Below are 26,422 nucleotides of genomic sequence, written 5' to 3' on the forward strand. Positions count from 1 at the left end.
AGATTGTTTGTCCTCCTGCTGTGGAGTCGTATGAGTTGTTTATATATTTTTGATGTCAAACTCTTGTCCGAGGTATCATTGGCAAATATCTTTTCCCATACTGTTGTTTCCCTTTTTATTTTGCTGATGTTTTCTTTAGCTGTGCAGAAGCTTTTTAATTTAATTTGACGTAGTCTCAGTTGTTTATTCTTTCCTTTATAATCCTTGCCCTAGGAGATATATTGGGAAAAATGTTGCTGTGTGGGATATCTGAAATTTTACTGTCTATGTTTTCCTCTACAATTTTTATGGTGTTGCACCTTATATTTAAGTCTTTTATCCATCTTGAGTTTATTGTGGTATATGGTTTGAGTTTGTGGTTTAGTTTCATTTTTTTGCATGTACCTGCCCATATCTCCAAACACCATTTATTGAAGAGGCTACTTTTACTCCATTTTTTACTCCTGTCCCCTTTGTCAAATATTAATTGGTCATAGAGATATAAGCTTATTTCTGGGCTTTCTATTCTGTTCCATTGACCTGTGTCTGTTTTTATGCTAGTACCAGACTGTTTTGATTACAGTGGCCTTGTAATATAGTTTGATATCAGGTATTGTGAACCCTCCTACTTTGTTCTTCTTTCTTAAGATTGCTGAGGCTATTTGGGGTCATTTATGGTTCCATATAAATTTTTGAAATATTTTTTCTAGTTCTGTGATATATGTCATTGGTATTTTAATTGGGATTACATTGAATCTCTAGATTGCTTTGGGTAGTATGGACATTTTAATGGTGTTAATTCTTCTAATCCATGAACCCGGTATATGCTTCCATTTATTTGTGTCTTTCTTAATTTCTTTCTTCAGTGTTCTGTAGTTTTCTGAGGACAGTTCTTTTACCTCCATGGTTAAGTTTATTCCAAGGTACCTTATTTTCCTTGTTGCTATAGTAAATGGGATTTTTTTCTCCTAATTACTGTTTCTGATATTTCATTGTTGGTGTACAGAAATGGCTCCTATTTCTGAATATTGACTTTGTAACCACTATTTTGCAAAATCCACTTATTAGTTTGAGTAGTTTTTTTGTGTAGCATATAGGGTTTTCTATGTACATTATCATGTCTTCTGTGAGCAATGATAGTTTCTTTTCTTTTTTCCAATTTAAATGCCTTTTATTTCTTTTTCTTGTCTGATTGCTGTGGCTAGAAGTTCTAATACTATGTTGAGTGGAAGTGGTGAAAGTGGACACCCTTGTCTTGTTCCTGATCTTAGGGGGAAGGAAAGCTTTTAGTTTTTGCCAGTTGAGTATGATGTTAGCTATATGTTTCTCATATATGGCCTTTATTATGTTGAGGTATGCTCCCTCTCCTCCCACTTTGCTGAGTGTTTTTATCGTAAATGGGTGCTGTACTTTGGCAAATGCTTTTTCAGCATCTATTGATATGATCATGTGATCTTTGTCTTTCAATCTGTTTATGCGATGTATTACGTCTATTTATGTATAGATATTGTACCATCCTTGCATCCTTGGGACGAATCCCACTTGATCGTGTGTATGATCTTTTTAATGTATTACTGGATCTGGTTTCCCAATATTTTTTTGAGAATTTTAGCATCTAAGTTCATCAGCAATATTGGCCCCTAGTTTTCTTTCTTTGTTGAGTCTTTACCTGGTTTTTGAATTAGGGTAATACTGGCATCATAGAAAGAGTTTGGGAGTCTTTCTTCTTCTTGAAATTTTTGAAATAGTTTGAGAAGGATAGGAGTTAGTTCTTCCCTAAATGTTTGGCAAAATTATCCTGTGAAGCCACCTGGTCCAGGACTTTTGTGCACCGGGATTTTTTTATTACTACTTCATTTTCACTAGCTGTTATGAGGCTATTCAGGCTTTCTGTTTCTTCTTGATTCAGTTTTGGGAGCTTATATGTTTCTAGAAATTTGTTCATTTCACCCAGATTGTCCAACTTCTTGACATATAGTTAGTTGTTCATAGTAATTTTTATAATCTTTTGTATTTCTGTGGTATCAGTTGTAATTTCTCCTCTTTCATTTCAGATATTATTTATTTGGATCCTCTTTTTTTCTTGATGAGTCTGATTAAAGGCCTGTCAATGTTTTTTATCATTTCCAAGAACCAGCTCCTGGATTTGTTGATCTTTTGAATTTTTCTTTAGTCTCTATCTCATTTAATTCTGCTCTGATCTTGATTATTTCCTTCCTTCTATTTGCTTTGGGCTTTATTTGTCATTATTCCTCTAGTTCTTGTAGATTTAGGGTTAGGTTGTATATCTGAAATCTTTCATCCTTTTAAGGTAGGGCTGTATTGCTATGAATTTTCCTCTCAGGACTGCCTTTGCTGTGTCCCATAGATTTTTGGGTTGTTGCTTATTCATTATCATTTTTTTTCCAGAAATTTTTTGGTTTCTTCCTTCATCTCATTGTTAACCCGTTTATTATTTAGTATCATGTTATTCAGTCTCCATGATTTTGAATGTTTTTGAGTGTTTTCCTTGAGGTTGGTTTCTAGTTTCATCATTATTGTCTGAGAGAATGCCTGATATGATTTCAGTTTTCTTGAATTTGTTGAGGCTTGTTCTGTGTCCTACCATATGGTCTATTTTTGAGAATGTTCCATGTGCATTTGCAAAGAATGTATATTTTGTTTATTTGGGGTGAAATGTTCTGTATATATCAATTAAGTCCATTTGATCTAGAATGTTGCTCAGTGCCACAACATCCTTATTGATTCTTTGTTTGAAAGATCTATGCATTGTTGACAGTGGGGTGTTAAAATCCCCTACTGTTAGTGTGTTGCTGTCTATATCTTTCTTGGAGTCTTCTAAGATTTTTCTTATGTATTTGGGTGCTTCTGTGCTGGGTGCATATATGTTTACAATGGTTATATCTTCTTGATGGATTCTTCCCTTAATTATTATGAAATGCTCTTCTTTGTCTCTTTATGTGGCTTTTGTTTTGAAATCTATTTTTTCTGATATAGTATTGCTACACCAGCTTTCTTTTTCATGTCCATTTGCTTGGAATATTTTTTTCCGTCTCTTCACTTTTAGTCTAGGTAGATCTTTAGTTCTGACGTGGGTCTCTTGTAGGCAGCATATATTCAGGTCCTGTTTTTTTATCCATTCAGTTACCCTATGTCTTTTTATTGGAGCATTTAACCCATTTACATTGAAGGTTATTATTGATAGGTACTTGTTCATTGCCCTTTTTTCCTTTTTACCTGTGTTCCTCTCTCTCTTTCTTCATCTTCTTTTTTTTTAATTTTTAAATGTATTTTATTGATTATATTGTTTTCTTCATCTTCATAAAGCAGTCCCTTTAGCAGGTATTGTAATGCTGGTTTGGTGGAAATGTATTCTTTTAACCTTCTTTTGTCTGGGAAACCTTATATTTCACCTTCCATTTTGAATGAGAGCCTTGCTGGGTAGAGTAGTCTTGGTTGCAGGCCTTTGGTTTTCATTGCTTGTAATATTATTTGCCAATCCCTTCTGGCTTGGAGTGTTTCTGTTGAGAAATCATTTGATAGCCTTATTGGATCTCCCTTCTATGTTATTAGCTGTTTTTCTCTTGCTGCCTTTAAGATTCTCTCTTTATTTTTGAATTTTGCCATTTTAATTATGCTGTGTCTTGTTGTGGGCTTCTTTGAGTTCATCTTCATTGGGATCCTCTGTGCTTTCTGGATTGGTGTGACTTTTCATTTGTCAAGTTAGGAAAATTTTCTGTCATTATTTTTTTCAAACAAGTTTTCTATCCTTTGCTCCTCTCTTCTCTTTCTAGTATCCCTATGATATAGATATTATTACATTTCATGTTGTCCTGCAGCTCTCTTATAACCTCTTCATACTTTTTTCAGTCTTTTTTCATTTTGTTTCACTGTCTGAGAAATTTTTTCTACATTGTCCTCCAGCTCAGTGATCTGATCTTCTGCTTCATCTAGCCTTCTTTTGATTCCTTCTACCCTGTTCTTCAATTTAGAAATTGTATTCTTCATTTCCTCCTGGCTTTTATTGATAGTTCCTATGTCCTTTTGCATGCTGTTGTAGTTCTCAGTAGTTTCCTTGTAGTTTCCCTGGAGTTCTTTGTAGTTCTTTGCAGTTCTTTGTAGTTCTCACTGAGCTCATTGAGCTTCCTTATTACCATTATTTTGAACTCAAGGTCTGATAGTTGGCTTGTCTCAATTTCATTTAGCGGTGTTTCTGGGGATTCCTCCTTTTCTTTATATCCCCATTTTAGGTGACTCCTCTTGTTTGCTTCTATGTATTAGCTTGGTTTGCTTTGCCTCCCTGTCTTTGTGATGTGATGTTCTGTGTTAGGAAAACTGTGGGACTCAGTGGTAAAGTTCATTTGAGTTCTTAGGTTTGATGCTCTTGGGCTGCCCTTTATGCTGCTTATATGGGCCTTCTTGTGATGTGGTTTTGATTGTTGTTGGGTCATTCCTTGGTGGATCTTTCTTTCTTGTCACTCCAAAGGTCACTCTGTATGCCATTTCTTGTATTTTCTTGTACCAGTGCTTGCTGTGCTGAGGAACGGTGTAGCTCCTGGTGTCTGGCAAAGTGCCTTTTCAGAACTTTTTTTTTCTTTCTTCTGTGGAAATGTTCCCAGCATGATACTCCTGCATTCAGCTCTTGCCTCCAAGTCCTAAGTTTTCTCCCAGATCTCTCACAGCTGGCTCTGTTGAATTCTCAGGAAGCCCTTGTTTTTGGCTCTGCATCAGTCTCTCCCTCTTTTCCTCCTTCCCTCCTTTCCTTTCAGCTGTCTATCTTATAAAATATATAATTTTTGTTGAACACACGGCACATACTTTATCTAAACTAAACCTTCAGTCACCCTGAGTCCTATAATTGTCTCCATTCTTATTGGAGAGCACGTTGCCCAGAGAGATGCAGAGACTTACCCATGTTCTGGCTACAAAGGCTGCACACACTAACAGCATGGGTCTGAACAAGTGATGTGTCAGCTATGCCCTTGGGTCACTTCACCTTTGCTCTACCCTTGCAGGAAACGCTGGGAAGAGTTGCTGAATCCGGGCTCCCAGCCCTCCTCCTGCAGTGTCTCTACCTCTTCTTTGTCTTTCCTCTGGAAAAAGATGAGATTTTTGAGAGTGATCTTCAAGTTCAGAGGATGTTTGTACAGGTGAGTGAGAAGAGGGGCTGAACTCCTCTGGGCCAAGACTGCACTGTGGTCCTTGGAGATGCTCTCATCTTTCTAGGCCCTAGTTTTGGAGCTTCTCTGTTCTCCATGAGGTCCCAGCTAACCTGTCTGTCCCCATGTTCTGCAAACACCAGGAAGCCTATGCACTGGGAAAATGGATTTTCTTCTTCTTTTCTATCTCACTGTACCTCTGTATCAGGTCTCCTTTTGTTCTTCCCCAGAAAGGTGAACTCCTTTTTCTCCACTTGGCCCCACCAGATCCTTCACCAATCTGTGTTATTGGGTCTGCTGGCCCTTCCCAGCATTGGGAACCTTCTGTCTCTGGCCACTTTCCTTCTGAGAATAAGCATCTATCTTCACCTGCATAATTGTGGCCCCTGTTTTCTAAGTACTTGCTATGTACCTTGTGCCATGGCCTCTTCTCTGTCACCTGATTCTATGCAAACTAAAGCACAATGAGTAAACAGGAGCTCATGGTCACAGGTGGGAGGTTCGGAGCCCTGGGAATCTGACTCCAAGCTCGCTAACAGTAATGCTTTTAACCATCTCAGGCCACTGAGCACTACATATGGTTTCATCTTGCCATTCTCCATCTCTCCTATCCTTTCTGACCACCAGCAGCAACTTTTAACATAACTTCTTGCTCTTTCCCCTGCCCCTCACAGACTCATTCTGCTTTCCTATCTTCTGGGAGGCTGCAGTCTACAAAAAACCCCTTCTTTTTCTCTCTGACATTGGGGTGAGGGAGGGTGAAGAGGGCTGTGTATATTACTCATGTCTATATGTTCAGGGTCTGGGCAGTGTCTCACACAAAGCAGGTACTTGGGACCATTTGGGAATTCCTAAGTGCAGCTGTCTACTGAACAACTGCATTCAGATTAACATCCATTTTAGACTAATTCTCAAGTCAGAGTCATCACTACCAGAGGGTAGATTCCATTTATGGTGGGTTATCCCCTAACCTGCATTAGTTGGAAACATAGGTCTCATTTGCCTGTATATAGTCATATTCCAAATCATAGTCAAGACACAGTGCTGGGCATGTTAACAAATATTTATCCTGTGTCTTTACATGCACTACAAGGAGTGAGTGCAGCCCTGTCTACAGTTTTCCTGAGGATGGACAGAGTGCAAACCACAGTGATAGAACACATCTGCATTCACTAGGGTTTTCCTTATTTCATTCCACAAAAAATATGAAGTTCCTCCTGGGTATGGCTCTATGCGAGACTGATGGTTCCCTCAGCAAGCACAATTCCCTTTCTCATATAGGTGACAGAAAGAAGACATGGAAGCGAGAGAGGAAACAATCATATAAATAAATAAACATGTCCAATTTTTAAGTGGTCTGAAGGAAAAGTTAAAGGTGTGCCAGGAAATGAGGACAGGGGACCTGGTTTATAGTAGAGCATAAAGGAGGTTATTCTGAGGAGATGACATTGAACCAGAGCTAAAGGTTGAGGTGGAGTTGTGATGGGGAGAAGCAGGGCCAGGAGCAGAAATGGTCATATGAGCCAAGGTGCTTGTGGCTACACCCATGTGCAGGGATCTGTAGCCAATCCCAGGGCTGTCCAGCTGGGACTCTGGTGTTGTGCTGGAGGGTAAATGGGTTCAAATCAAAGGAGCTTTCCACATTTTCCAAACTGGAAGACAGTCCACTTAAACCAGCAAGAACCAAAGAGAGAGGAGGCAGAGTGAGTTTCTGCAGAGCCTTGTGCGCTGTGATTCACCCCAGGAGGATATACAGTGTCTGAAGTCCACAGGGAAACTGAATTGGTGGAAATTCAGACCCCAGTTAGGATGTTGCAGGATAGCACACATGATCTTATGGAGAAGTAGAGTTTGAATGCTAACCGGGGATTCAGGAATACATCTTGCATTTTAAATAGCACTAAGTCCTGTTAAATCTATGCTTGAATGGTTGGTGGCATTTTTCTGGCATTTCTATGTAAAAATACATCTGTATCAAACACTTCTTTTTTATACTGACTTGGAAAGGATAACTACTGATTTTATAGGGGTTATGAGGTCAGGTAGTCCAAGCTCCTTAACCTTTTTTGGGTGGCACTGCTAACAATGCTCATCTAGGGCAAAGGGTGACAGCACACAACCCCATCTTTTGTGCTGATATATGTCCATCAGTGCTCTGGAAAGGTAGGGAACAAATTCATTGCAGGAAGGATGCTTCCTAATTAGTTTTCTTGGTTTGTTTCTTTCTCCCTTCCTCCCCCTCTCCCTCCCTCTTTCTTCCTTCCCTCCTTCCTTCCTTCCTTCCTTCCTTCCTTCCTTCCTTCCTTCCTTCCTTCCTTCCTTCCTTCCTTCCTTCCTTCCTTCCTTCCTTTCTTTCTTTCTTTCTTTCTTTCTTTCTTTCTTTCTTTCTTTCTTTCTTTCTTTCTTTCTCTTTCAGATGTTGCTCAACATTTGTACTGAGTCTCAAGGGCTGGAGGGACTTCTCTCAGGAAATGAGCTCCAGTCTTTAGTGATTGCCACAACCTGTCTTTGGGAACACAGCTGCCGCTTTTGGAAGGAGCCCACCTTCTGCGTGCTGAGAGCAATCTCCAAGGCCCAGAACCTCAGCATCATCCAATACCTGCAGGGTAAGTCTTCAGGGGACCAGCGGTGGGCTGTGGGCCCACTTTCTACAACATGACCCTGTCATGCTCTTGCAGCGTTAGGATAGATTTCTGGGATCAAAAAAGAGATGGACAAACAAGGTTTTCATTGAGGCCCAGCTATGCCCAGTAGATGACCTATATTTCCTGGTTCCATTCATGAAAATGCTTTTATTCAGTTTGATGCTCCATTGAAGGAGGGAGGGAAAGGGGAACTCATTTACTGCCCACATACTGTTAAACAGAAACTGTTCTGGGCCTATTTGTTTCTTTGAGATAGATATTAATGATTATTGCCATTTTGCAATGGGAAAACAGATTTGTGGCTGCTGAAGAATTTGCCAAGGCTCCCCAGCTTTCTAAGAAGAGACTCAAATTTAAACTTAGAGATGTCCAATCCCAGTGCCATAGGTTCTGCTCTGGGCAGCATGTGTAGGGGTTAAGGTCATTAATTCTGGACCAGTTCTACCCTTTAGTTGAGTGACCTTGGGCACTTAACTGCCTGGATGGCCAGTTTTTTAAATCTGTAAAATGGGGACAATAATCCTGTTGCTCTCATTGGACTGTTGTGAGGCTTTGGTGAGTTGACATATTTGAAGTGCTTAGACAGCACCTGGCACACAGTGTATTCCCCACAGCCATCAGCATCACAGCATTACTATGTCATGGGATCAAGGCAAGGTGCTAAGGGTGTCAACACCGTTGGCAGGACCAGGGGCTCTTTTGGCCTCTTTTGACTCTTCCAAAGAACGCAGATTACACCGAGTAGTATCGACACTGCAGTGGATTGCACGGTCTTGGGAAAAAGTGTGGTATCCTCTCAGCATCTGGGGTGGGGCCACAAGGGAGACTGCAAAACTGACTCAAGGGGAGCATTCTGACAGAGGTTCACTACAGCTGACTGCTTTACCCACCCTGTGGCATTTCCTTAGCTCCACAGCTAAAGTGCCTCTTAGGAGCACAGCCATTTATCCCTTGGGCTGACCCCAAGGTATGCAGTCTTTTTGGCTTTATGTCAAAGCCTTCCAGTGTGAAATACTTGTCCACAAACAGTGGCCCTGTGGTCTGTCTTCTTTCTGGGCCATTCTGGAGCAGAGGGAATCTGCTGGTGAGAACTGGGAACACTTAAGTCTACCCTCTTTTTAATTTTTATCCTCACCCAAGAAGATTTTTTCATTGCTTTTGTAGAGAGAGGGGGGAAAGGAGTGGGGAGAGAGGGAGAGAAACATTGATGTGAGAAACATCAATGTGAGAAACATCAATTGGTTGCCTCTTGCATGCTCCCTGGCTGGGGGTTGAACCCATGACCTTTCAGTTAATGGGATGATGCTCCAACCAACTGACCCATACTGGCCAGGGTGACAAGCCTACCCTGTTATTGCAACAGAGCCAAGATGAAGTAGAATCCCCAGTTTAGGGAGTGAAGTTCCCAGAGAAGCCAGGGCACAGCATTAGTGGTCCAGGGCTGACTGGGCCTGAGGCATTTTATAGCCCAGTTTCCCCCTGTCCCCTTCCCCCAGTCCCCCACCACTGCTCACAGGCTAGAATTAGAGACCCATAAGAAAAGAATGCTTGCATTGGTGGTGAAGGGCCCTCACTGTATCATTATTCTCAACTGGAAAAGAAAAATTCCACCTCACTAGGGAGACTGCCACGTGAGCACTGTGCCCCCTTAGAGAAACGGTAGTTTCTGTGGGCATATGGACTGAGGAGAAGTTTGGGAAGTAAGGGCTGGCCTGGTAGTTCAAGCCCTGAACTCTCGGTGCTGCCCTGTCTGGCATGCAGCCTCCATGCATCTGAGCCTCACCATGGAGGGACTGGGCATAGTTATCTCAGGTTCTCAGCAGGCACCTTTCCTGACTTCTTCAGCACTCAGAAGAGACTGTCCCCAATGAAAGAGCCCTAAAAATGGCCATCAATCAAGATGTAAATCCAATGACATTTCTCTTCTGACTCAAGTTTCCCCTCACTTCCTACAGCTCTGGGGGACCATCATGGCCAGTCCTAACATGAGCAGGACCTGCTTCCCTCCACCTTCTTCTATCCCACAGAAGAGCTCCAGACCCCTGATTCTTTAGTAGCTGAGACACATCATACTTTTGCCCCTCACCTTCACATATATTCAAGTGTTTTTCCTGGCACTTCTCATCAAGCTAATTTCTGCTCATCTCCAGTGCTGCTTCCTTAAGGCCTTCCACAGTGCTCTGGTGTTAGGTTGTGCATCTCATTACCCAGTGGACCCAGACCCTCCACTTGCTGGGAATTAGGAGGAGAGGACTGAGAGGCTTTCTTCTTCCTGTTCACTTGCTCTCTATCTCAGCCTGCAAAATGTGGCTCTCAGGATGGCACTTCCCAGGGGGACATATTCTTGATCCAAATTTAAAGGGGGCACGGTGGGAGGGAATGACTGTGGCAGAAAAGCTATTGCATCTGAGCAAACAGTCATGTATGTTTCCCCTGCAGCCATGGATTGTGTGAAGATCTCCCTCCAGAACCTCTCTAGGCTTGCAGACTCTCTCCCTGCCCCAGAGCTGGGCGAGGCTGTGAGCCTCATCTTGGGCTTCGTGAAGGACTCCTACCCTCTCTCCTCAGCTCTGCTCCTGGAGTTTGAGAATGGGGAGGGCTACCCTCTGCTACTCAAAGTTTTACTCCGGTAAGTGGCTGTGTTTGGTGGGGGAGAAACCTTCAAACCTAGGTCCTCCAAATCATTTGAAGTGCTTTGGAGAGAGACAGATATGGAGGCTTCTCAGAATGTCTTCTGAAATACAAATCTCTGTAGACCATGGACAGAGAGCCTTTTATTGCAAAGGTAACTCAATGTGCAGTGGGCTTGGGAGCCAGAGCCACTCCCTTAGAGGGCCAGTGGGTGGTTGTGATTCTAGTTCTACTGAGTCCCTTTGATGGTGTGCACTACTCTTATGCCTGGCAGCCTGGTGGACACCTGTTAGAGCTCACATCACCATGTTGGAGGGCTTTCTGGGACTGCTGTAATGGGCTCTGCCTGTATGCTTGAGGTCTGGAAGTATGAGGAAATCAACAACCTGCGGGAGCAGTCCTCAACCAATGATTGGCAGCAGCTGATGGAGAAATACCCAGAAAGTTGTCCCTTGTGGGTGTGGAGGGGTGAGATCTACCTACCTCCCAGAGTCCCCAGGAGGATTCAGCTCCAGTTGCCTGATGAGGCACATGTTTGATAATGCTCTGTACTGGTTCCTTTCCCTTCTCTGTCTCACATAGCCTCTCCCCTACTGGTATTTTTGAATCAACCCCCAAATAAGCCACTCTCCTTCAAATCCTTGACCCATGGGAGCCCAAATGTAGACACTCTTCAGCTGTTTCAGGACTAATTCCTCTGACTTGTTCTATTCTGACTTGCCATGTCATCTTTGGGTTGGGTCTAGGGATTGGATAAGCCAAAAGGTGGAAATCAAAGAAGTTTCTGGATTTTCCAAATTCTTCCACTGATCTTAGAGAAACTGCTTCAGAGCAAGGCCACATATATTTCTTTGGGCTTTGCTCTGAATAGGAGAAGGTTTTTTCCCTGTAGGATGCAGCTTAGACAGTGCTTCATGGACTTCACTATGAGCCAGGCTTCTAGTCTAGAGGGGTGGCTTGAATGAGGGGGTGAAATGTAATTAAATGGCAACCCCTGGGCCTTCCTCCTTATGGTGATACCACATTTTACATTAGTCTGAACTATGACCAACTGGCTATGGCTACCATGAAGGTTTTTGGCATAGCAGTTCTTAAACTTTTGTGTGTGTGTGTGTGGCTTAAATGGGTGGTTCGTTTTCCCCAGACTTCTTGTGGGAGACAAGAGAGGGAAATGAGTCTGCTCTGGGGAGTGTCAGGAAAGATCCATTGCAGCTCATTGGTTTTCTTTTCTGCCTTAACTAAAGTCATACTGCAGACACTTTTACTCTTGACATGGCAGAGCTGGAATAAGACTTGAGATACCCTCCTCCACATAGCCTATCTACAAATAAGTAGCTAAAAAACAAAACAATACTCAACCTTTAAATAAGCATAAGGAAGTCTAATAAAGTTAGATTACTTCCCATGGTGTTTTTTGTTGCTCTTTGGAAATGTTAAATCTCTCATTTTGGGTGTGCTCCTGCCCAAAGCACATGCCTTTTGGGAGATCCAGCCACAAAAAGCAGCCTTCTCATGAGCAGATGCTGTTGCTCTTCCTAGGTTTCTCTGTATTCTGAGTGCACATTTAGATCTAAGGTTGACCTTTGCAAACACATTGACTTTTACCCAGGGCACTTCCATTGCCTTTTAGTGCTGACTCATTGGAGACCTTTGGGGTCTTCCCCAGCACCCCAGTCTACATTGCCTCTGTACTTCAGTGGAAAGCACCAAGAACAAATTTGGGTGTTTTGTCCAAGAATCCACAGAGCTGGCCTCCTCTGTCCCTGCAGGTATGATGGGCTTACCCAGAGCGAAGTGGATTCCCACCTGGAGGAGCTCCTTGGGTTGGTGGTGTGGCTGACGACCTGTGGGAGGTCAGAACTGAAGGTGTTTGACAGCGTCACTTACCCTCAGCTGGAAGGCTTCAAGTTCCATCATGAGGCTTCTGGTGGGTCATCCTGTATCTCTGGGGCCCCACAGTAGTTGGAGCTGTGTCCTGACAAGGCTACACAGGTTTATCCCCAATTCTTTGTAATGAAACAAACACTTGGCACCTGTCAGTGACACATCAGGGTCCAAATCTGTCATTTGGGGAGTTTGCTTATGGATTTAAAATCTCTCCTTCATAGATTTTTCTAGATGTCTTGGGTGGGAATTAGAGTAAATGTTTGCTTAATAAAGGTGAAGACCTCAAAGAATGGACAGAGCCTCTGCTCTCCACTGTCATATCTGGTGTGATGTACCCTGTGAAATTTGCTTATATAATGGGGAAGAGAGCCCTGAAACAACCCACAGGCTCAGAGTCAGTGCCTCCTCAGTTCCTTGAGATACCAATTGATTTATTGATGAACTTGATCAACGTGCACTGGTGCACTGGGCAGCAGCCACTCTGCCCCATGCTGGGCACCAGGAGTCTGTTTCCTGAAGATTCTCTGAAGAGACTGTCACACATACAGTGAACCATAATCTGCTCTGTTACATAATATGCATAATATGACTGATACAAGCACTGGGCACAGGGATAACACCAGGCAGGTGGGCTAGCTGTCTGTTTCAGTCAGGAAATCATGCACAAAAGGTGAGGTTTCAAGGCTAAGTGCAGGTTGTCCAGGTAGAAGAGAAATTTAAAGACAGAAAGTATAGCATGGGGAAATAAATGGTGACTAATAGCATCTGGGTGGATTTGGGGAAATGGGCACAGAGACCTGAGCAGGTCAGAATGCAGAGGTTTCAGAGTTTAAGGGTCAGTTTAGGAAGAGCCATTGAATGGGATTCCAGCAGTCTACAAGGAAGTGTCTTGATTAGAAAGAATGTCCAGAAACACCTTTTGGTGTCTGAGAGGGCTGGAGGCAGGGAGTTTTCAGATGAAGTATCTCCTGGGCAAGAGAGAACAAACCTTACCTTTCAAGCTGGGGAGAAAGGAGGGAGGGGTTTGGAAGCTGTCTTTAACAGCTTGTTTAGAAATGAATTGGACTTGGCTAAAGTAATCTTTAAAATAATTTGATTTTAACTGATGGAAACAAATCCTTCAGCCCAATGTTACTCAATGGAAATATAATGAGCCACATTATTTAATTTTAAATGCTCTAGAAGCCATATTAAAAGAAAGAAACAGCTTAAGTTATTTTTCATAAGATATTCTATTTAACCCATTAAACTATTATTATCTCATTGTCACCACAAATAACTGTTAATAACTTTTTTTTTGCATTATTTTCTTTGTGCTACGTCTTGGAAATCCAGTGTGTATTTTTACACTCACGAAACATCTCAGTTCAGAGTGACATTTTGAGGGCTCAATTAGCCACTACATCTTGGACAATGCAGCTATGGTCTTACATACTGAGCAGCTGAATTTCTGAACTTCTGATAGACATTTACCCATAGGAGCTAGAAAATAGAAACTTTGAATGATATTTCTTGATGATAATGCAATCATTATTTCTAGGCATAAGCAGGAAAAATGACTTATAGGATTATTCCTTTTACATTTTCAGGGGTGACCATTAAGAATCTTCAGGCCTTCCAAGTCCTGCAAAATGTTTTCCACAAAGCCAGCAACTCCATCCTCTGCACAAAAATTCTCTTGGCTATTAGGACCATGTGGGACTGGAATGCTAGAAACTTCTTCCTGCTGGAGTGGACCCTGCAGCCTATCTCACAGTTTGTGGAGCTCATGCCCCTGAAGCCAGCCCAAGTGCAGGTGCATTTCTTCCAGCTGCTGGAGGCCCTGGTCTTTGACCTGCATTATGTGCCCCATGAGATCTTGGGAAAGGTGCAGCGCCTGATCAAGGAGAACCCTGAGCCACCCTGCACCCTTGTGGCACTGCAGAGTGTCCTCAGGATAGCTGGTGTGGACCCACTCTTCACAGACATTTTCAGGGACTCAGGGCTCCTGGGCCTGCTGCTATGCCAGCTGCGGAAGCAGGCCAAGATCCTAAGGAAGTCAGGTGCGCTGAAGTCTCGGGTGTGGGAGGGGGAACAGGATGGGAGTCCATGTTAGCTGATCCTGTGTTGGGAACTCACCCTGCCACTCATCAACATAACAAAGAAAGTGAGCATGCCCATGTTATTCTTTCCCACCGGGGTCAGGGAAGTATCCCTGCGGCATATGACTACGCAGAGCAGCAGCCTCCCTGTTTTCTATAACTGGCCTTATCTTCCCCATGGAGAGATGAGGGGCATAGATGTAATTTTAGACTTATGGAGCTAACTCAGACCAAGTTCTCAGCTTTCAGATGGTTCCTGCCTTAAATATTGCCTAAGTATGTATATGGGGAGACAGCAGGGAGAAGAACAGGTCTTCAGTAATGCAACGGGCAAAAGGAGCTCAAAGAGGCTTGGGGCTTTGGTGAGGAACCTATCTAGGTAATCTGGGATATGACAGTCTTGTTCACTCAGTGCTGTTGGACCCAGTGGTCTCCCATTTGGGGCAGGGGTCATTGCTATCTGCTTGTCCCCTCTGAGTTTTGGCCACACTTTTGTGTAGCCTGCTGGGCCATATACCTGTGGCGCCCTGTCATTGTCCTCTCACCCCTGTCTGAGCCCCTGAACTCTCAACATCAGTAGCCTCTACACTCTACACTCCCCCTTGGGACTTCAGAGTCCCTTTGTCCAGTGGGAGTACATTCAGGAGTGCTGGCCTGGGTTCTCTCTCTGCCTGACCATACCCATAATCAAACCCCGCTGGGGCTGTTCTATGTGGTAGTCTGCAACTCCACCTCTACCAACTTTCAAATAGGATCAGAGCAGGAAAACTCCTTTCAGTTACTCCTGGTTTTCCTTCAGTCTTCCCACACCTGCCCCTCTGGTACTTCTGCCTTGGGGTACACCAGGACATAGGACTAAGTTACTTACCGATTTCCACCTTTTGGCCTTTTCTCCTCCTTCTACTATCCTGGATGGGAGGGAGAATGGGCTCTATAGTCATTGGCCCCTTTCATACTCTGCTCAGTTTCAAGCTAAACCCATCAGTCTGTCAGCTTCCTGGGCCTCTGTGAGGGGAAGAAACCAAAGGGGTAAGCATGGGCATTGGGGCCAGCAAGCCGTGGGCCAAATCCTGGCTGTGCTGCTCATGAACTGAGTGATCCTGAGTAAATTGCTTCCCTTTTATGAGCCTCTTTCCTCCTCTATAAAATAGAAGTGCACTTATATATATGGCTATTGTGAAAATTAAAAGGAAATATCTGAAAAGGAGCCATTATTGTGCTTGGTGCATAATAGGTGCTCAAGTATGTTAATCTTATTCCTATATACCTTGAGTTATAGCATGGAAGACTGTGATAACCACATGGGGAGGAACTCTTTCACTCCCCTGTTGGAGTCCAGGAAGGACCCCTGCCTCCTTGCGAGAGTCAGGGTGAGGATTAGGTGCTCCCATCTTGGCATACCTGGGCCTCAAGTCAGGTCTTAAAGAGTCCTTTGTATATGCTTCCTTCTATTGTTCTTTGTACAATCTTTTTGTTTAATGTTTGTGTGTTATCTTAGCTGTGCACTGCTTTTCAGTAGCCTGAATTGAATTTACTCTTAAACCCAGTCCCAGACCTATGACCATTCCCAGGAGAATCAGAGGTTTTTTTGGTGAACTGATGTATCTGATCTTTGTGTCTTCTATTATTAAGTGTTTCTTGCTGTTTCTTGTATACTTTGTCTCCTGGTTAATAAATTCTACCTTTACTCATTAATTCTTTCATCCCTCAAACATGTACTGAACTTCCCTCTTGTGTCAGGCACTTTCTGGCATTGGGAATTCAATGGTGAACACATAGGCCTGGTTCGCCCTCATGGATATAATGAGGACACTTGTCTACTCAACAATCTCTCAAGTAGCTTGTGATCTGGGAGTCTTCCCTCCCCAGCATGAATGTCAAACTAGGCAAGCATCCAAATAAAATTCAGGAATGCAGGGCTTCAGGGATTGTGTAGAAGAGTGGTTCTCCTAGTGTGGCCCTCAGACCTGCCTGTTAGCATCAAATGGGAACTTGTTAGAAATGCAATCATAGGGACTCCATCCAAGACTAGGTCCTAAGTCAGAAACTCTGGGGAAGGGGACCAGCTTCTGGATTTTAACAATGATCATTCCAGGTTTTGATGTGGTTAAGTTGGAGAAGCACTGCTCTAAGAGATAGTAGAGTTACATCTTATAAATTGGGATGCACACTCTCTTATAATGTGAGCATTATATTCACATTTCCTTAAGATGACAGAAAACAAATGGAATCAGAGATTTGGGATCATACCATGTACATTTAAAATGTTTTTTATTGCTTCTTAAATGTGGCAGGAAACAAAGAGTCCTCTCTTGGCATTCAGGATCCAGAAAGAGAACTCACCTGTGTGATGCTGAAAACTGTAGTCACACTTATGAAAGGCTCAGTTCGGAATGCAGGTAAAGATGCACAAAATTCTCCTTGTCATTGCTTGGGAAACTATTAACTGTTTTAAGTGATTTACATCAATGATGAAAGATTACATCCAAGGAATGACCAGAACTAATGAGTGGTTAATGTCCATTTGGTGGTTTATGTCCATCGATTCTCAGTAAGTTGGTGCACATCTCAGTTGACACCTTTTACTTTTAAAGTTGATAAATAAGGTTATAAATAAAGCAAAGATATATCCTAAATTTATGAGACCAAAGAGTATCCCTTCTCACACTTTCACGTAAATCCATTAATATCTTGCTGCACTGACTCTATGCTTAAAAAAAAAACAAAAACAAAAAAAACCAAAACCAAAAAAACAACCAAATTGTAAAATAGAGGCAAAGAAGGCTTTTCATTTTTAAGAGAGTTAATTTGATGTGCTTCCAGGCTATGATGGACTTAGTAGTCTCATCCACCCCCCCCACATTTTTTTAGCTTCCTAAGATTATGTAGCTTCTATGTTGTTTATTTTAAAAATATGTGCACAGAATATGTGTGCATATATATTATACTATGAAGCAGTGCATCAACAAAGTGACATCAGTGGGTTTGGTGATTTGGGGTGTCTTTATCTGAGGCCCTCATAGATCAACTATACCAAATGTGGATGATAATTTCCTACGGCAGAGGGTCTCTAACGTTAGACTATAAAAAATTCCCTGGAGATGCTAGTTAAAAATACATATTCCTAGGCTCTCTCCCAGAGATTTAATTAACAGCAGGCCAACGCAGAGCTCAGGAATCTACTTTTAAAAGGCCTCTGGGTGATTTCCATGTAGTGAGCACCTGACCTCTAATTGAGCACTGCTGCCTGTGGAGTTGACCAGTCAAATCCACACCATCCATTTTAAAGATCCAGTTACTTCCTAGTTCTCATTCCACATGATCACTCCAAATATTGATCTTGGGGAAGAAATTCTTAGAATTTAAAACAAAAAAAATACTACCAACCAAATTTCTTTAATCTCCTCCCTTTCCATGAAACTACCAAGAAACTAAATATGTTCTTAACTTCAATTCTGCTTTACTTTCACTGAGAATTTTGTCAGAGAGAGAGAGATACTAGAGAGAATTGCCATCAGCCTTCGATTAGGGAATTATGTGGAAATAAAGGGCAGATATATAGCTAGTTAAAGTTTGTATCACTTAGGTTCTAAATTTAAAAAATATATATATTTCCCCCAAACAGAATTCTCAATGGAGAAAAAGAAGTTTTTCTTTTTAATTCTCTGCTGTATAGTTTCTCTTTTCCTCTTCTCATTTTAACAGTGTGTATATATTTTGAAAAAAAATTATAATGGGCAAAAGAGACACATAAAAATGTAGAAAAACAAACTTGGATATTTTAAGGAAAAGCTTTCTTGTAATTGGAACTGAGGTGTGGAAGGCCCTATCACTCTAGACCATACTGTCTGTTCGGTCTGCAGTTGTTCTGAAAGACCATGGCATGGTGCCCTTCATCAAGATCTTCCTGGATGACGCGTGGTACCGGGAAGCCTCACTCAGCATCTTGGAACAGCTCTCAGTCATCAACACTGAGGAATACATGAGTATCATTGTTGGTGCTTTGTGCTCATCCACTCAAGGGGAGCTGCATCTGAAACTGGATCTCCTAAAGGTGATGTCAAGTCCTCTTTGTGATGGGGTTTTCCATGGACACATAGCAGGTGATCAACACTGGCCCATGCATTCATTCATTCAGTCGGTCACTGTATTATACAGATAGCGTAGTACCATTTGCAGCAACAAATAAACCCCACATACTCAATAGCCTGACACAGAAATTTCTTTCTCATGTACAGTTTAATCAATGATTGGGGAAGGGTGTCCGCCAGGGACAGCTGTCACCTGGGCATCTAATCTAGCCAGCAGGCAGAGGAATGGAGAACAGGGAGGGTTACATAATGCATCCTTATTCAGGCCTACAACTGACACATGGTAGCTTTTGTCCAATTATCTTTGGGAACAACTTTGAACAGGACTCATCTTGAGCATGAGTGCCAGGCAACACAGTCTCTGGCTGGACAGCTACTTCCTAGTGACCCTGTAAACTACAGAAGAGGAATATTAATCAGTTGTACCCAAGCAGCTGCCTCATTTATTAGGCCAGCATTCAGTGAGTGCCTAGCAGTTACCAGGACTGATGCACAGTGCCTGTGACACCCATTGGGTGAGACACAGCCCTTGCCATCTGGAAGCCACCAGCCATGGTTTGGGAAGGTGCATAGAGAACATTTGAGCTGGACAAAGTAGACGAAGGGCAGTTGAAGTGAGCAGTGGGCTTTTGGGAGAAATAAAACTAGGGCATCACCTTCTGGGCAGCAGAGAGTAGTATACTTTTTCATCAAATTATGTTAAAGCAGTTAAAGATATTAAGTATCACTGTCATAATCTCTTCTGCCTAAGAGCTTTCACAATTTTGTTGCTGTTCCTGCTTTTTAATTCATTTTTCCTTTGTAGGTTTGTGCCTTAAAAATATCTTCTTTCTTTCATTATATGTTGTTTAAAAGAAGAAAAGATGTAAATTCAAATACTCCTCCAGAAGCTGAGCTCAGGACCCCTCACAAATATGTGCAACACAGCCCCATGTAAAACACACTCTCGTGTGTCAGTAACATACCACACTGGACAACACAGCCCCATGTAAATCCCATGCTCTTGTGTCAGTAACACACCATACTGGAGAATTGGTGAACGTAAGAGAATACAAAATTGTTCTGACTTCCAAAATTAAACCATCAACCTCACTTATCAATGACCATTTACCAAAACATTTAGAACATGGTGTTTGGTTTATTTTACCTGCTTTATCTCTCTGCAGAGTTCATGTCAGACACTGGAATAGCTGAGTTACTCTCATTATGTGGTCTAAGCCTATGGTGGTAGGCATGGCTAAAGCATCATGAGAAGTGCATCTGAAAGTGACACTATGCCCATAACTATCATGTATTTCACAGATGACAAGAACCAAAAGAGAAATTTAGTTACAGGACCAGAAAATCATTGATGGTGATTTATTTGGACAAAAAAGGAAAGTTAAGACCATTTTGAAAGACACTAGAGTCTCCTGATTATGTGAAGCGAAGGGACTGATGGGACCATGTAATGGAGAGAGTAAGGGACAGAGATATCCAGAATTAGTGACAATTTACAGCTGGGAAGGACCTTAGCTTTATGTGGTCCAGTCTTAATAGTCCAGCAGAGACATGTCTAAATTGCAAAGCTGAGTTTGAACCTAAGACTAGTGACTTAAAATTGAGTGATCTTTCCTCTTCACCAGGCTGTTTATTGCATTTTTTCCCTATATGTCTGTCTTCCGCTTGATTTGTATGCCCCTTATCATGATAAGGACCAGGAAGGGCATGTGCCAAAGCAGTGAGGACTTTGGTTCTCTACTGGGTAAATAATTGGAATCTCCATTTGTTTCTGATATGGAAAGTCAAACAGATCTACAGAGAAGAAAGTTTTGGTTTTACTTTGCTTGGAGAGTATGAGCATTTCTGTGTTCATTGTAGGAAAGAGAGCTATGCTTTTCTCATGAAAAGTACATCTTTCTTACCCTATAGCCCAGAGGCACCTTATTGGAGTGCCAGCCCTTGGGTAATAGGACTGAATTTCTAAAATTAACAATGTAAAACCATTATGGTGTTTTACACATTCAATATCATTTCAGAATCACACTATCAAGAGAGCATGTCGGGATAAATACTGTGTAAACTTATTCAGCAAAGCCATACCCTGAGCTCAATGTGTTATCTTCTCTCTGGGTGGTCAGGAGGGTCCCTGGAGCTGCCATTGCTCTCTCAGGACCAGGGCTGTCACTATATTGCTGTTCCATTGAGTGGTGAGGAGGGATGCGGCCCAAGTCTGCTCCAGATTCAGCCACCACTGACTCATGTGAACACCTATCTAACATTTGCTGAAATTTAATGTGGGATTTATATTTCTTCTCGATCATCTTTGAACACCTTAGAACTTCAGAAACAAAGATGTAAAATTAGCTCTTTCTGGCTGGATTCCCCTTTTAGAAGTTGCTAATGGACACTGCCTGAAGCACTGTGCCTGCAAAATGGGTTAGATGTAGAATGAGGGGAAGTCATGGAGTGGGGGGACCTCAAAGGCAGTACCCCTTGCCACCCATAAAGGTTTGCCATCTCTAAAGTGCATTAACATCATGGTGTCCCTTCGCTGAGGAAGAATCACCCAGAAACACCCAATTTAGGGCAGTTGTTTCAAAAACAAGTGGCGCTTCCATGCCAATACAGAAGCACATGTGACTTCACCACCTAATTCTGGCAAATGATAACTGACTTAAAGAGTAATGTAAGCAAATGAATTTCCTCTCCACAGCAGGTGGGACCCTGATTGGGTTATGCACAAATTCAGATTGATTTGTTAATATACATTTAGCTATTCAACTCTGAGCTTAATCATATTACCTCACTGGTCTTCCAGCATGACACATGGAAAATTATGAGGAATAACAAATAATAGAATGTGAAATAAATCCCGTTAGTCCTAATGTTGTTAGTGCTTTGCAGCAGACATCTATTTTATAGATTCAAGCTGGAGGAATACTAACACAGAGACGATGACATGGTAACTGAGTTAAGGAGGAGAAAATGGGCTTAACGCTGACCTTTCCTGAAATGTGTCAACCCTAGCCTGATTACTTTGACTTTAGCTGATTAAATTTACTCCCTTCCACAGACTCGCCAGCCCTGGTGATGCATTATCACACAAAGCTGAATGACAGTAATGGAGACCCTTCTCCTAGGCCCCAGTTTCTGACAAATCATTTCGTGAAGTAGCACAGTATTTATTTTCCTTTATAGAAATGTTTCTTTTTAGTTGCTATGAAATTAAGCCTTTGTAATTGGATTTTGAACTCTTTACTTTATGACTTTGCAAATATGAAATTAACCCCATCCCAAGAAATAATAGAACGGTCTAATTTCTAATGAGATTACCCCCATTTTAGATAATGACTTTGAATTGAATAAATCAAACAAAGCAATAATTAAGGACAGCCATCCCTTTCTCTTCCCCCCTCTAAGAGGAGGAGAAAAGAGCCATATAAGAATTACAGGCAACAGACATTTTGAGAGACACAGATCATAAGGAGAACTATTATTGGGTTGCTTCTCTTTTTAAAATATCTGTTCTAAACAGTCTTTGAATGATGGAGTCCTTTTGAGCAATAGCTGGTGTCAAATTAGACTAAAGCAGAAGGTAGTTTCTTGAGGGAAGAGGGAATTATAGTGGCCATGTAGTGTTCCTGGCGAGGATGTGGAGAAACGGGAACCCTACTGCACTGTTGGTGGGAATGTAGACTGGTGAAGCCATTGTGGAAAACACTATGGAATTACCTCAAAAAACTAAAAATGGAACTGCCTTTTGAACCAGTGATTCCACTGCTAGGACTATACCCGAACAATCCTGAAACCCCAATTCAAAAGAACTTATGCACCCATGTGTTTATAGCAGAGCTGTTTACAATAGCCAAGTGCTGGAAACAGCCTAAGTGCCCATCTGTAGATACATCTGTGGTACATTTACACAACAGAATACTATGTAGCAGAAAGAAAGAAGAAACTCCTGCCATTTGTGACAACATGGATGGAACTAGAGAGAATTATGCTTAGCAAAATAAGCCAGGCAATGAAAGAAAAATACCATATGATATCACCTGATACAGGAGATTAATGAACAACACAAACAAATAAAATTGAACAAGGAACAGAATAACAGTTATCGGGGGGAGGGGGGAGAGAGAGAAGGGGGATAAGTAGGGAAAGAGTCTAGTCAAAGAACATGTGTAAATGACACATGGACATGGACAATAGGGTGGAGAATGACTGTGGGAGAAGGTTGGGCTGAGTGGTGGGGATAAATAGAGGAAAAAGTGGGACAACTCTAATTGAAAAACAGTAAAAAAATAAGAATTAAAAAAAAAAAAAGGTAGAACAATCAGCCTGGAGACCCATCTGAAAAACAGCTGTACAGAAATCCTACAACTAAGGATGTATAGAAGAAGCCATGTCATGACTGGTAGGAAGGGAAGAGACGAGAAATGGGCTAGCCCCACAGTCATGTGTGGCAACTGAGGACTGGGAGGAATATCTCAGCAGCAGCTGTTTCCCAGAGGAGCAAGCGATCTCAGCTCTATATCAAGCTCCCCAGTCCAGAGCACCAGTGCCAAGAAGAGAAGACTCCACAACATCTGGTTGTGAAAATCAGTGGGGATTCTGTTGGTCTGGGTGAGATGAAAGGCTGTTGGAAATTGAGGCATCTTCTTAAAGGGCCCATGCACAGACTCACTCTATCGCAGTCACTCACCCTGGGCTGGATGAAGGGACAATAGCTCAGAGGTTGCCAGAGACATACAAGGAGAAACTGAGTTATGTGGCTTCAGAACAAGGGCTGGAGGAACAATAACCATTGTCCTTGTATTGAGCATTTTCCCACCCAGCACAGTCAGGCAGGCACTATCTTTCCTATGTTGAGCCCTTCTAACACATTGCCAACTCTGTATGAGCCTGGTAAAGACCACTCACCCCACCCCAATTACCCCCTGAGGCCCTGCCCCAACCAACTCCCATGCTGTCAAAGGCTCTTTTAGCAGCAGGAAGCTGTTTTAGGCTTAGCTATAGTCTTTCTTAAAAACTCAAAGATCTTCAGGCCCCAGGTAGGCAGCATCTGGCCTCACTGTGCCCTGTGCCTTTGCTAAGTGGCCCCAGGCTTGACACTGGAGCCAAGTCTGAATCTGCATTGACCTGATGAACATTTGCCCCACTCTAGTGACTCCATGACACCGTGCTTCACCCAACTTGTAAACAGTCTGAGGCTCTTTCAGGATCTGAGGTTTATAGGCAGCTGGCAGGTGGCAGCAGGTCTCAGGATGTCCTGTCCCTTCAGCTGAGTGTTCCCAAGCCAGGTACTAGTGGCCAATGGCGTTCACAGTGTAGAATCTCTCACAGATATCCAGGTCCAGTGCAGGCAATTTACCAACCACAGATTGCTTTTATCAGGTAGCCATGGGCCAGTCACAGACAGCAGCTGACCTTGGCCTGCATCAGAGCCCCTCCCATGAGGACCAAGAACCACCATACCCAGAGGACACTTCAGACCAAAACAAGCATCATCACCAGATTAGATCCACAAGTGGCATACTCAAAGGGTGGTCTTGGCAGACACCAAAGCCCACTGGGGCTAATCCTACTCCATGGGGGTCAGCCCACTACAACAGTTTATATGCTATGGTGATTGCCAATACTCACAGCCACTCAGCCTCAAGGTCAATCCCACCCACTGATGTGACAACAGTAACTAAAGCTCAACTACAACAGGAGGGCACACACAACCCACAGAAGGGACACTCCCAGAGCACATTGGTCAAATAATCAGGGAAACTGCACCACTGGGCACAGGTCACCTGTTACATAAGGGAATCAGGTGAAGACTGGGAGACATACCAGACCTATCTAATACATAGAAGCAAACACATAGAGGCAGCCAAAATGAAGAAACAAAGAAATATGTCTCGAATGAAAGAACATAAGAAAACTCTAGGAAAATCTACTAGATACAGAGTTCAAAAACAGTGGTTATAAGGATGGTCAAGAAATTTGTAACTTCAACAAAAAGATAGTAAGCATAAAAATAGGACATAGAAACAATGAAAAAGAGCCAGTCAGAAATGAATACACTAACTGAAATGAAGAATACACTAGAAGGAATCAATAGTAGATGAAATGAAGCAGAGGACTGAATAAACAATTTGACAGACAAGGTAGCAGACAGTACTTAACTGGAACAGGAAAAGGAAAAAAAGAATAAAAAATGTGATTAGTTTAAAGGACCTCTGGGATAATATCAAGGATAATAACATTTGCACCATAGGGGTACTGGATGGAGAATAAAGAACAAGAGTTTGGAAACCTGTTTGAAGAAATAATGACTAAAAACTTTCTTACCTGGTGAAAGAAATAGACATGCAAGTCCATGAAGTGCAGAGTCCTAAACAACATGAACCCAAAGAGGCCCACACCAAGACATATCATAATTAAAAAAACAGAGGTTAAAGACAAAGAAAGCACCTTAAAAGCAGCAAGAGGAAGTTACCTCTGTGGGAGCTTCCATAAGACTGTCAGCTGATTTTCTCAGTAGAAACTTTTTAGGTGGAAAGGGATTGGCATGAAATATTCAAGTGATGAAAACCAAGGACCTACAACTAAGCCTAATCTATTCAGCAAGGGTATAATTTGTAATTGAAGGAGCAATAATGAGCTCCCCAGACAAGAAAAAGTTAGAGGAGTTTACCACCACTAAGTCAGTATTACAAGAAATGTTAAAGAGACTTCTTTAAGAAGTAGCAGAAGGAAAAAAAGAACATAAATATGAATAATAAAATGGTGAAAACTATGTTCCTATAATCACTTTAAATGTAAATGGATATAAATGTTCTAATTGAAGATGTAGGGTAGCTGAATGGGTAAGAAAGCGAGGTCAATACAAATGAGTTCATGTCCATGGGTCATGCATGTAATTTCTTTGGATTCTCCACTTCCTATACTGTTATTAACATCACTCTGTCTATTTTGTACCTACCAATGATGGTTCTTAATCCCTGCACCTTTTGCCCCATTCTCCCCCAACCCCCTCCCAGCTGATAACCCTCCAAATTATCTCTATATCTATGATTCTGTTCCTGTTTTGGTTGTTTGCTTAGTTTGTATTTTTAGATTGAGTTGTTGATATTTGTGAATTTGTTGCCATTTTAATGTTCATAGTTTTGATCTTCTTTTCCTTAAATAACATTTCATGTAATAATGGTGTGGTGATTGTGAACTTCTTTAGCTTTACGTTGACTGGGAAGCACTTCATCTGCCTTTCCATTCTAAATGATAGCTTTGGTGGAAAGAGTAATCTAGGTTGTAGATCCTTCCTTTTCATCACTGAGTACTTCTCGCCAGTCCCTTCTTGCCTACAGTTTTTTTTTTTGAGAAATCATCTGATAGTCTTATGGGGACTCCTTTTTAGGTAACTATCTGCTTTTCTTTTGTTGTTTTTAAGATACTTTATTTATCTTTAACCTTTGGCATTTTAATTATGATGTGTCTTGGTGTGGTCCTCTTTGGGTCTAACTTGTTTGGGACTCTCTATGCGTCCTGGACTTGTATGTCTGTTTCCTTCACCAAATTAGGAAACTTTTCTTTTATTATTTTTTCAAAAAAGTTTTTAATTTCTTGCTCTTCCTCTTCTCCTTCTGGTATCCCTATGATTCTGATGTTGGTATGTTTGGAGATGTCCCAGAGGCACCTTATACTATCCTCATTTAAAAAATTTTTTTTTCTTTTTGCTGTTCTGGTTAAATGCTTATTTCTTTCTTATGTTCCAAATTATTGATTTGAATCCCAGCTTCATTCCCTCCGCTGTTGATTCCCTATAGATTTTTCTTTATTTCCCTTTGTGTAAACTTCATTTCTTCCTAGGTCTTTTTAAAAATTGTTGCTGTACTTGAGCTCTTTGAGCATCCTGATCACCAGTGTTTTGAACTCTACATCCGATAGGTTCATGATCTCCATTTTGTTTAGTTCTTTTG

At 41.9% G+C, this 26,422-nt stretch overlaps 1 protein-coding gene across 1 annotated transcript in view; it reads left to right on the top strand.

Moving 5' to 3' along the window:
- Positions 1 to 26,422, top strand: part of WDFY4 (WDFY family member 4) — a 350,593-nt gene that overhangs the window by 40,004 nt on the left and 284,167 nt on the right. Inside the window, exons 5-11 of the mRNA XM_090278357.1 lie at positions 4,995 to 5,129; positions 7,555 to 7,744; positions 10,223 to 10,412; positions 12,184 to 12,341; positions 13,891 to 14,343; positions 16,677 to 16,781; positions 18,246 to 18,436. Coding sequence (XP_090134483.1) covers positions 4,995 to 5,129; positions 7,555 to 7,744; positions 10,223 to 10,412; positions 12,184 to 12,341; positions 13,891 to 14,343; positions 16,677 to 16,781; positions 18,246 to 18,436 — 1,422 coding nt within the window. The remainder of the gene's footprint in view (positions 1 to 4,994; positions 5,130 to 7,554; positions 7,745 to 10,222; positions 10,413 to 12,183; positions 12,342 to 13,890; positions 14,344 to 16,676; positions 16,782 to 18,245; positions 18,437 to 26,422) is intronic.

This window comes from Furipterus horrens, unplaced genomic scaffold, assembly GCF_987537825.1.
Source record: "Furipterus horrens unplaced genomic scaffold, mFurHor1.1.pri manual_scaffold_5, whole genome shotgun sequence".
Classification (NCBI taxonomy): Eukaryota; Metazoa; Chordata; class Mammalia; order Chiroptera; family Furipteridae; genus Furipterus; species Furipterus horrens.